General features: G+C 40.9%; 1 protein-coding gene across 2 annotated transcripts in view; it reads left to right on the forward strand.

Moving 5' to 3' along the window:
• The window catches only part of TBC1D14 (TBC1 domain family member 14), a 66720-nt gene that overhangs the window by 33367 nt on the left and 21244 nt on the right, over nt 1-12109 (forward strand). Inside the window, exons 1-6 of one of the 2 annotated variants that reach the window (XM_035547199.2) lie at nt 456-563; nt 4315-4433; nt 6416-6498; nt 8200-8317; nt 9900-10006; nt 10914-10994. In XM_035547199.2, the coding sequence (XP_035403092.1) occupies nt 561-563; nt 4315-4433; nt 6416-6498; nt 8200-8317; nt 9900-10006; nt 10914-10994 (511 nt within the window). In that variant the 5' untranslated portion in view covers nt 456-560. Of the gene's footprint in view, nt 1-455; nt 564-4314; nt 4434-6415; nt 6499-8199; nt 8318-9899; nt 10007-10913; nt 10995-12109 lie in introns of those variants that run through there. The other variant, XM_035547198.2, reaches the window with a different exon arrangement.

Here is a 12109-nt window from a genome sequence, read left to right on the forward strand (position 1 = left end):
CAGCATGTGAGAAGACAAGGATTTACCACAGGAATAGTGTTGGTAGTACGTTACGGTACTTCTCATCATCTGAAGTTGTTTCTCTTTTAATAGTTTTAACTTTACACAAATGCCTTCTGATAGGGGTGACAATTTAGTGCTTCAGCTCGCTTGGGACAAAAAGCATTAGCGCTTGGGGCCACAGTGCTTTCCAGGAGCTGCCCAGCCCTTGTGGTACTTGGTGCTCTGACACCCTTGTGGTACTGACGCAAATGCCGGTGGCAGGAAAGAAGCCGAGGTTCCTCAGATGGGGCATTGTTGGGGCAGTACTAGGGTATTATTACTGCTGCCTGCACGAATTAGAGGACGAGGCTTTTACGAGCTGAGGTGCCCGTCAGCTCCGCGTCCCCGCGGTGCAGGCCTCGCCGGGCGAGGCGGAGCGAAGCGCTGGGGCTCGGGGCGGAGCGGGGCGGCCCACGGGGCCGTGCGGGCCCGGGCGGCGCCGCGGCGGGGAGCCAGGCCCGCGGAGCGCCCCGGGCATGGGGCTGCGGCGGCGCTGCCGGTGAAGGAGGGCGGCTTTCATGGTGAGCGGGGCCGGGGGGCTGCGATCGGTAAATACGCGGCTGCCAGCGCCGGGGAACCGGCTGCCACCCCCACACACCCCGCGCCGGTGGAGGCGGCGAGCCCCGTCGCCGGGCTGCGCCCCTCCGGCCTCAGCGCCCCGCTCGCCCCGTGCCCTGCAGCCAAAAGGCGGCCACGGAGCGGGGGGACCGCGGCCGAGCAGGCCGAGCGCGGCGGGGCCCGGCCCGGCGGGGGTTGCCCGGCTTCTGCCTCCCGGGGACCCGCGGCGGGCAGTGACATGGCGGGGCCGGCGTCCCGGCGCCGGGGCCGGTCGGTGCTGAGGAGGCTTGGCGAGACGCGGGGGTTTCGCTGGGGTTTTGCTCGTAGCGGGGCTTCTGCCGGCTGGGAGAGCCCGCAGAGCCCGGCTGTGGGGGAGCAGGCCTGGGAGAAAGCGGGAGGCAAGCCCCGGTGAGCCCGGAGGTAAGGATGTGCTCCGCGTCGGAGGTGAGCGCTTGTTCCTGAACGGAGCCTGAAGTTAATTTAGGTAAGCAAGCCCTAGTTGCAGTCCAGGATTTAAATATATGCTGTGTTGTTTGTCACTGTAGGGGATTCGAGTCTGGTTTAAAAACAAAAAGCTTAAAATGAGCTATTGTGTGCCTATTGCAGTATGCCGATACGTGCAAATACTTCTGCTTGCTCCATCAGCAGATACTTGCGAGTTTGTGGAGGCTTCAGTCCCTTTCATTGCTGTATCACACAATGCTATGTTCAAATTTGCATTCTCTTCTTACCGAAATAAGGATCATTTTGAAGTGCTTTTGTTCCCTATGACTCTTTTTTTTTTTTCCCCTTCCTAATTCATACGCAGCCTTGTCGCCAATCTGTCACCAAAGGACATTTTTATTATGTTTGGCTACTACTGAAAATACTACAAAGGACTCATACTGCTAATCTGATAAAACGTGCCACTCCCATTTTGTGTGCCGGTCTGGCTGCTTTGCTGTAGGGTGATGCTGAGTAAAGCGCATCAGTGAATACTTGCTGAAACGTGGGATTGGCTTCTGCTACTTTAAGAGGTTTGGATAACTGCACTAATACCTCATTGTTGTAACTGGCCGCCCATGCTCTGAAATATTCTAAAATAAAACATTCTTTAGTCAAGAAATTCCTGAAGGGATGATATTCATAGTGTTGGGCTGGAAAAGTTTGTGCTTAGGCGAATGAGATTTCGAAATAAATTGTACTGAATGAGATAAAATCCCTGTTGCAGCCCAGTGTGTACAGTTTTTTTGCACCTTCCAGAAGCAGTTCTGCTCTGTAGTTGGCTTTCAGGGAAGGAAGACCCCGAAAATAGTTTTTGTAAGCAAAAATCAAGCAGCTTTTGTGGAACTTCTGTAATGAGCGTTGGGTGCTTGTGCTTTAATGTCAAGCTCAGCAATACTCGAAGGTGATCTATATGTGATGATTTCTGCATAGTTGCAGTTTCTTGTGGATGTCGGCTGGTTTTTCTGTCACTGGTAGTATCTCAAAGGAGTAAAACCATTAGATTTGGGAACAAGGTTCACCTCATCTGGGGAAGCGGTAATGTAGGTTAATATTTGACTAGGTTAATTTGTGAAAAATAGGTACATCCTAATAGAAACTAGGAGAAAAAATAAGCATTTACTTCGTTTCTATAAGTGCAGTGGATGTGTGATGTGGTTCGTGTAGCAGCAGAGGCACGTAATGAGGGCACACTCATGAGCTGGTCACCATCAGCTGCCTTCAAGGAGCTGTTAGTGTAGGAACCATGTCTTAGCGTTGTGAACATGCTGTCTGTCGCAGTACCTTTTCTACTATATCTCTTTGCTTATTTTCTCAATAGATTTTTTTTAATAGCTTCATCAGTACGAACTCTCTCCCTTTAATGGCCAAAGCTAAGCACTATTCGGTAGTTTAAATACATTTTTCTTGGTTCTTTTCCTTGTTTTCAAGCTGATGTCATGCATTAACTGGTATTAATGAGGCAGGCATTCCAAATTCATGACAATGTTTCCCGTCACAGCAATGCAGGCATCACAGGATTGATTGCTGGGACAGTACCCTGTTAGCAAACAAGGGAAAAGAGTGTTCCTGTGTCCCAGGAGCTTCACACAACTGCTCCTTTGAATCCCCCAGAACTAGCTTGAACTAGAATTGAATTGGACAGCATTAACATGGAATAACTTGAGTGGCTCTGCATTTATATGTGTGGTTTTTGTGCCTCCTTTAAGGAGGAGAAGACCTTTATGTTAGTGGTAGGCATCCTGGTTTGGTTTGAGTGATCCAGGCTGTTCTGGTTTTGTTAGCGGGTTGGATCTTTTGCCCAAGGAATTTTTTTAATTTTTATTTTCTATATAATTGGCAGGTTAGGTTGACAAAGAAATCAGTACTGTTTGAGGAACTGTTTGTGCTAACAGGAAAAAGGGGGGGAGGAAGAGACCGTGTTTGGGACACTGTGCTTAGTGCTCAGTTGCAGTGCTGAGTTTTCAGGGTATTGTGCATGTGTTTTTTTATGTAATAAATATGGTATAAACAAGCTATACAGCAAAGCAGGGGCTTTTTGGAAGTGGCAGAGCTAATGATAAAGTTTAATGTATCTATAATATGCATTTTGTTTTTCTGTAGGACTCTTTGACCATGTTTGTTCCTGTACTTAGCGTTTGCTGTAGTATTTCACACTTTGGGGTAGAAGGGAGCTGTGTAAAGGTTGTTTCACCCCATTAGGTCATGGTTTTTGTGTGTTTTCTTCCAAAACAGTGTTTGCAGGAAAAAATTGTATGGTGTGTGTTACTCTGGTCCTCAAACGTAGATCACATTGACGTTAAGTCAGGGTGGAGGGACCTCTGGGGGGTCTGAGGCGCCTCTCAGACCAGAGTCTGCTTAGATGGGGACCCCGGGGCCCTCATCCACCTGAGTTTTGAATGCCTTCTAGGTTGGAGGTTCTACCTCACTTCTGGGAACTTGTAGCAGTTTCTGTCTGTTGTCTTCATGTTGTAAATACAAACATCTTAGAGACCTTGTAGCATCTTTACCACCCTGCTGTTTCTGCCTGGAAATCCCTGTGAAGAAGCCTTCTCTGAAGGCTGCACCAGGCCAGTTCCCTCAGCTTCAATTCAGGTGTCCTTTGCTCCAGACCTAGCATCGGGGTGCCTCTTTGCTAGACTTGCTCTGGTGTGCCAGTGTCTGTGTTATAAACACAAGTTAGTGTTATGCTCTGTTATGATTTAGGGTTGTCATACTTCAGGGCATTATAAGAAGGGGAGAGGGCTCTTTTTAACCATAATTTTAACCCTTTTTTTGCTGTCACCGAACTTTTGCATCTGAAAATAGCATGGGTAGGAGAAATCTTACAATGAGACTTTAAAACTCTGGCGGTTTTTGGCTTCAGTTTCAAAACCGTGTAAATAAAAATATTTTAGATAGGTCTTATTTTGTACCTCAGATGGTTCGTGCTATTTCAAAAGCTCATACTTAGCAGTATTTTATTAGTGCAGGCTTCCATCCAGAGAAACGTAAGATGCTTGTACGAATAGAAGTAATGAAAGAAAACATGGAAACTCATTCCTGAACTTAAATTTTACCATTGTTTTCAGTTCTGAATTGATGCTAGCTGAAAAGCTTAAAAGGGACTGCAGTTGGGCAGAAATCGGAAAGCAATATCTTGATGACTTTTATAGACCCTGTTTAAATTCTCCTGCGCATCATCTTGGTGTTCTCCACTCTTGTAACTTATCTTCTCTTTTGCTTCTGTAGGAATATGAAGAAAAAACTGGTCGAGCTCACAGACCACTCTCTCCTAAGCAGAATGTGAGGAAGAATCTTGATTTTGAACCACTCTCCACTACAGCACTTATTTTAGAGGACAGACCAGCGTAAGTTTTGAGAAGCACCTCAGTGAGGGTCCCTTTAAAATGAGGCTAGCAAAGCTTTTCTTACAGTATTTGATCACTCTAATTTAAACAGGTGATTTTAATTTTAAAGAATATATTTTTTTCAGGCTAGTGAGTATGCAAGTGGAGTAATTATGAGGAAAATTATTCAAACAAAAGTAGTGTTATAGTAAAAGCTAGTGGAAGATGGTAATTAGGAGAGCAGAGCTTTAGTTTTGAGTAATTCTAGCTTCTGAACGTGAGTAAGGGATTTTTATTTTCCCTGAGAGAACATAAAGATAAAAATGAAGCTGGTATATGCTAAAGAAATTTAGAAGCAAGGATATGGTGTCCTGTTTGCACAGAGAAAGACCAAACCCGCATAAATAATGAAAGAATATAATGATTGTTCTGCAGTGGGATCAGCATCATGTTATAAAGGTTGTCAAGTACTAGAGAAGTTGTTCGCTTCTGTTACTGCAAAGAGATTCTTGCCTTTGCAGACCAGCCCCCAGAAGATTTATTTACCATGATTTACTCCCAAATTTCACAAGTTCAGTCATATTTAGACAATTCATGAATAATACACATTTTTAGAGACATGGTGTCTGCATTTTTAATATTGCTGTGCGTTGGTACAAAGAACTGGCATAGCACAGGTCTATGCTGTCATCAACAAATGCATATGAAGAATGCTCATATCACACTAGTTTAGTTGTAGGGTCATTTAAGACACTTTTGTTAGCTGGTAAGCTACATGCGAAGACTTCTTGGAACATCTAGAACAACCTAAGAGTGATTATTTGTTATAGCAGGTTTTCTTGTGTAGAAGTGGAAACAATGTGTACTAGCTTACTTGTTTTATTTAAAACCTGTCTGTTAAAATCATTCTTTATGTGAGATGCTTTGAGACATACAGTGTTCAGCTGGATTCAATTAATGCTACGTGACAGACAGGACAGCATTCAGATTCTGCTTTTTTTTTCCTAATGTTGTTAGGCTGAGGAACTTCTAGCAAAAAAAAGTTTTAAAAGATTCTAGACAGTTGAATCATCCTTCTTTTGTCTAGTGGGGGAAACTGTTCTGAGCAACAGTGCTGTCCTCTAATGAATCTGTCTAAAAAAAAATCTCTTTAAATTGTTTACTTAGTTTACTTTTTTTTTTTTTAACCTGTTAGGATTTAAGTAATTTCTTGTTGATCTTCTGCAACAAAAAAATGTAAGATTTCCAAAAGAAATGCAGTGAGATATTTTGCAAAATGGCTGCTCTTGGTTTCCTACTCACCTGTAGGGTTTAGGGAAAACTTCCAGGGAAAAATCAGTTAATATTACATGGTCTCTCTAGCTTTAACTGGAAAAGGTTGAATCTTAACAGAATCTTAACAGATACATCATCTGACATATATGATGATGTCATTAAGAAATGGAGAATATACAGAATGACTCCAGCTCCACTTATTGCTATATAAGTGAGGGCAAGGAGCTAAACCTTCCGAAATAGGAAATGGGGTCTCTGAGATCAGAGAGGAAAAGGAAGCTGGTGTGGTGAGTCAGTACTGCATGAGTAAAGAAAATTATGGATGTAGTTCTTAAGTGAGGTACGCAGTGAGTGAATAAAGTTTCCTACTTTTATCTGTAGAGATCAGTTTAAAAATAAAACCACCAGCTTGATACGACTGTTTTCCCTTTATTTATGAAGATTAGTCTGTGGGTTCAGTCGGTTTAATAATAGAAATGCTGAAATTACCAAACAAAAGGAAATTGCTCAGCATATTTTGTGTATAAAAGGAGTCAGTCATAGCTGGTCAGTGTTCTTTCCTTTTCTTCTGCTGACTCTGGCAAAAAACATCTTTCCAAGAATCTGTTGGACTACTTTTTGATCAAATATTTTGACATGAGGCGGCATTATGCCTTTCTTTTAGAAGTGTCTAGAATTGTCTTTAGGCAGGCATGCCAACTTTAAATACTGTTTTTTTTTAATTTAAGGAACCTCCCAGCAAAACCAGCAGAAGAAGCTCAGAAACACAGACAACAGTACGAAGAAATGGTGGTTCAAGCAAAAAAAAGAGGTGATGGAATTTCTTGTCTTCAGAGGAGAGCAGTAAAGTTGAGGGGTATTTCTAAACCTGAAATACACTTGTGTCATTCAGTTTTTCTGTAATGTGAGAGATTTGCACCTCCCTTCAAAAGAGAATCAATCCAGGGAAGAGGGAAGGACAAAAGTAGTTTCATTAGAAAGCCCCACCTTCATTTGAAAAACATTCCAAGAACCTACCAGGAAAGAAATTTCAGAATTTCTAATTCTGAAATAATTGAGTAGCATCTGTCTGTAGGTTTAAAAAACTACTAATATATTGAATTAGACTGTCAGTTAAATTAAGAGTAGGTTTTTTAGAGAACTAAAGATTTTTGATAGTTTCGTATCAGGAACAATTTGTTGAGGCTGTAGTACGTAATTACATACATTTTGCAGATAGGAAATGTCATTATTTTATTTGATAATCCATCTCCCACTTCAAATTTACAACTTTCCTAAGGTTCTTCTTATCTGTCATTGTTTACAGAAGTGTCTAAGTAACATTGTGCTGTGCACATCAGGTGGAGCTGACAGTAGTGGTTTCCTGCAGGTAGTTTTGACCATCTGGGTTTTCTAATAAAACCAAGCATTGCAATAATGGGAAATTTGAACTCATGGAAGTTGCGTGTCCAGGGAGGGCTTCTGGAAATACTTTTTTTTTGCAGCCGGCCAAACCCCTGAGCCATATGAAACAGTGGCAAGATGATAGGAACTTGAAACTTCCTTGCTTTCTGCAGTTGACGTTTCAATAAAAATAGGCCATTGAACATCATAGACCTACCAGGGAAATTCATCCTCCTCTTTTATGTGACTCCCATGTCAGTATATCCATTTAATGGTTAGTAGCCCAAAGAAGATTATCTGTTCTTTTGTTGCATAAATGATAGATGGTTTGGAAAAAGTTGGAGTAATGCTCAGGTTAGGCATTGGGCCAAGTCTGTGTGCTGTCTGGATGGGAGTACGTCATTCTGCCCATATAAATACCTAATAAAACATTTTCCCTACAGCCACTCCACAGATGAACAACTTGGCAGAGTAATGTGTTGTGTAGAGGTCAGAAAATCAAAGTGTGTAAGCACTGTTTTCATACAGAGACAAATGCAAGCCCCCATTTAGACAGACTTACAAAGAGCTGGTATCAAAGCTGAAAATATTAGGAGACAGTATGGTCCAGGCATGGCTTCTGTTGGGTTTTAAAGTCGACCCATCAGGTTGTATGTGTTTTTTCCAAAGATCGTGGTACATGGTGTTCTTCCGTTAGTTTTCCTTGCCACGTCAGTACTTTCCCATATTGTTGATCGTGTGTGCACATGCACGCACATTCCGTATTTCCACTGTGGTGCTATAAAGAGTGTCTGCCTGCATTCGTTAAATTGCTTGTCTAACAAATTGTGGGAAAAAAACAGTAACTGATGATTCAGGAAGAAATACTGAATGGTAATAGAAAAATGTAAAATATGTTTAAACTCAACATGACAAATGTAGGGTTTTATTCTGAAGGATTCCAGTATGTAGATTTGTGATGTAGGACACCAAGATTAACTATACACTAAAGTTTTAGAATTAGAACAGTCTGCTGTAAATTTGTGTGTATATAAGGTGATTGTGCATGGCAATGTAGTCCTGTGTAGCTAACTCTGAAGTATTTGCTTCCTGGCTTTATTAAATTGAAAAGGAAATTGTTTTCCTGCAGAGCTTAAAGAAGCCCAGAAGAGAAAGAAACAACTGGAGGAACGCTGTAAGCTGGAGGACAGCATAGGCAATGCTGTTTTAACTTGGAACAATGAAATCTTGCCCAACTGGGAAACTATGTAAGACAGTATGTTATACTGAGTTTTAATTAAAGCTGTCAAGTCTGTGTCCTGAAAAGAAGTGACAGAGTTAACAATTGTAATTTTAAATAGAGTCGGAAGCTTTTCTTTGAAAGTCACCTTTGGACAGCTACAAAGAAAATGAGCAACGTGAGCTTCCTTATTTTGATAAGGTGGCTAAAAGCGGTGCAGTTCTAATTGCCATTACTCGTCTTTAATGGAGGTTGAGAGTATTCAGAAACTGACACACTGAGAAGTGGTCTGTGGTAGAATGTGTAAGAACAGAAAGTGTAATGCTTGAACACCATGCGTTTATCAGAAACGAGCTTTCCTTGACTACTTGAGCTTGATGTTTCAGTATCAGATGTGGATTGAAGTATGTGTACGGTATTATTAAGCCTCTAATTAGTGGCATACCTACAGAGATAATCAAGTGATGGAAAAGAAGAGTAGGGAAAAAGTTATTAAAAAACTTAATTACTAAAAGATTTTCTACTAAGACACAGCACGTGCAACTGGAGAGCTATCTTCCTTCATTCTCCAGGTTTTTCATGGATTTTGCTATTTTGCTAGTCATCTCAAAAAAAAAAAATACACAAAAGCAACAACAACCCCCCCCCATCCCATGTGAGAAAAACCAACCCAACGACTGAAAACTCCACGTCTTTTATAACTGCAGTTTGCTTAATCGTGGGATTCAGTTGTCCTGAGAATGTGTTAAAAGTACTGATGGAATTCGTTGGAAAATTCAGTTGAACTGAAGCAGTAGATTACCTATAAGGAAACTGTAGATCAAATGCCTATTTGCTATTTGAAGACGCTTGTTGTTTCTATTGTAAAACTAAGTACACCTTTTCCTGTTACCAGTTCACAAATCCAGAAGTTACCCAGTGTATTCCATACTTTACATTTAATTCAGAGTCTGCTTTTAGGTAAATGGGTTACTGTGTTCTTTGTCACTCCCAGCAACTTTAATTGGCGCTTCAGTGATACCCTTTTCCTCCTTTGAGCTTCTCAGGTCGGAAAATGTCAGCCCTAGCTATGTCAAAGCCTGTGTTCTGTTAAAGTGCCTCTCGTGCTCCCTCCTACTGTGGCATCTTGATCTGTTTTGCTGGCAGGTTAGGGCTGCAAAGCAGAGTGGAAGACTGCACGTCTCATTTGCACGAGGGGGTGATGACTGAGGAAAGAGGATAGACCTCTGTAACTTGTTTCTGTATTTACTTTTACATGGAGGATTAAGTCTCTCCAGACTTAAGGGTATGCAGTGGCAGGGGTATGGATCTCTTTTTTGCTCATTTCTGTCCCTTACGATTCTGGCTTGATCGTGTTGGTGGCAGATTGCAGTGACTGTGAGTGTAGTGCTCCTGTCAAAATAAGTCATTGACTTCAGAAGGAATGAAGCTTGCCTTTACAGTTCAAAGCAAAATAGTACTAAAGAATCGATATACGAAGACCTTGTTTGACTTTTTGGGCTGTTGATATTCATTTTGGTCTGTATCCCTTCAGCCATGCTAGGAGGAGACATTGATGATTCATCTGACGATGAAATATTTCTTAGAAGAATACATTTTGTTTTAAACAGGTGTTGTTCCCGTAAAGTTCGAGAGTTGTGGTGGCAGGGCATTCCACCAAGCGTGAGAGGCAAAGTCTGGAGCTTGGCAATTGGCAACGAGTTAAACATCACCCATGGTGAGACTGTTGTTTTGTCCACATTGTGCTGTCAAGAGAAGTGATAAGGGGATAGTCTCGTATTTACTATGATGTATCAGAACGTGATTTCTGAGTATGAGGTATTATTTAATTAGGTTTTATTGGTGGTGCTTTTACATGGTTTGTTCAAAAATACCGTATCTTTTAATCTTGTAGCTGTCGTAGGACTGCTGCTGTGAATTGCTTATGATTATTACCATCTCTGTGTCTTGCTTTGATGTTAGGTGGAGATGGTTGGAATTAATGACTCAAGATATTTTTTTCCTAATTTAGAATTGCTGTTCATTTTGTAATGGCTATGACTATGCATTCTCTTAAATTAGATCAAGACATTAGGCTTCTGTTGAGATTAAAAAAACCTCTGGGAAAATTTGTGCTTTTGTTTATGTGTATGTTTGTGAAAACAAATAGTGTGCTGCTTTGGACTACAGAAAAACAGGTCTGAAAGAGCAATTAATTCCATTTGCTTCCAATTAATTATAATATGGAAATGCTGTGGACTGCCTGTACTCTTGCTGTATTGTGCTGCTTTTCTGTGTTTGTTTTAGTTACCGTAGCTTTAGTTCTTGCATTGAATTTGCTAGGCTTATCCTAGTTATCCATTCCGACTGTATCTATCTTTGAATGTCAGAGCTTTGTCAGTGCTTGAACACAGAACTTAATTTGTGCCTAGATTGCCTTCACTTTTCTCTGGAACTTAAATTATAGGTCAGTAGAACAAGTCTTTCAGAACCATAATCTACTTAAAAATTCAATTAGTATGTTAGAGGTACTGCTGGCTGTAATGACTGGAGCAACATTGCTCATATGGTACGTGGTTAGAACCTGACAGTGGGCATGCATGTATGCAAATAGTAGCTTTGGTTTTCTGTTTTTCTTTTTCCAGAACTGTATGATATTTGCCTGGCTCGTGCCAAAGAGAAATGGCGATCACTTAGCACAGGAGGGGCTGAAGTAGAATGTGAAGGTATGTTTTTCGTGAATAATTTATGTTGTGTTACAAAATACAAGATTTGGTAAAATTGTTCCTTAAATAACAGATTTTAAACAAACAAAAAAAATCATCTATAAAGATGAGTCTGGTAAAAAAAGAAAGCTTTCTGTGGAAGCAAAAAATAGCTGTATTCTTCTTAGTATACCACACTTGTTCATTTTTCTTTAAAAACTATCTCTAGGTACAGTTCTGGTATTACTGATACTAATTTGTAGGAAAACTAGGAAGGTTTGGGGGCTTATAAATTGTATTGCAACACTAAAATATTTTGCTGCATCTGCAGTTTTGGAATTGAAACTCAAATTGCAGTGGAAAGTTACAGTTTGGTCCCTTAGTGCAGCTTGGAGTCTGTCTCTTGGGCATGTTTCAGAGAGCAGCAATTTATTTTTGCACATGAAGTGGTTTGAGATTTACTAATTGATTAAAAGAGTTGTATTTTTGAGTGAGTGTTAAACTGTGTATGTAGATGCTTGAAATTTGCCTTTGGTGAGTAATTACACTCTGAGCAGAAAAAGGAGAACTGGTATTTATCAACAGAAAAAAATGTTTTTAATTGGAACCCCCCTGCTTTGTTCTCTTGAGATTCGGTTTCCTGCATCTTAAGTACAACAACATCTAGTACATTTCCAGCTTTATCTTGCACTTTATTTTCTGGGATGTATATCCTCGTGTGATCGTTATATGCTAATACTATTTGCAAGTAACAACTCTTGTTTTTTTTGATTCCTCATTGTGTAGCAGTAGGTAGGTCCTTAACATATTAAACCAGAACAGACAAAGTAGAAATGAAACTTTTGGATCTCTAATGCTTTAGAAATTTACTTTGTGTGAGATCCATTTCAGTTACGGAGTGTATTGTGATGACCGTGATCTTTAACGACACATACAAAGAGTAAATCAACATGATTTTGGAAAGAGAGCTGATAGTAATAAAGATAGGTGACATCCATCCTATACTTCGGTAGATCTTGTCCCTCCCACCAGGACCTATCCACAGAGGCGGCTACTTCAGAAACCATTGGGAAGCCTTGTTGAAGGCTAAGGGTCACAGGTCAACAGGCTTTTGATATGTCAAAGGATACGAGTGA

The sequence above is a fragment of the Cygnus atratus genome, chromosome 4 (genome assembly GCF_013377495.2).
Source record: "Cygnus atratus isolate AKBS03 ecotype Queensland, Australia chromosome 4, CAtr_DNAZoo_HiC_assembly, whole genome shotgun sequence".
NCBI classification, from domain to species: Eukaryota; Metazoa; Chordata; class Aves; order Anseriformes; family Anatidae; genus Cygnus; species Cygnus atratus.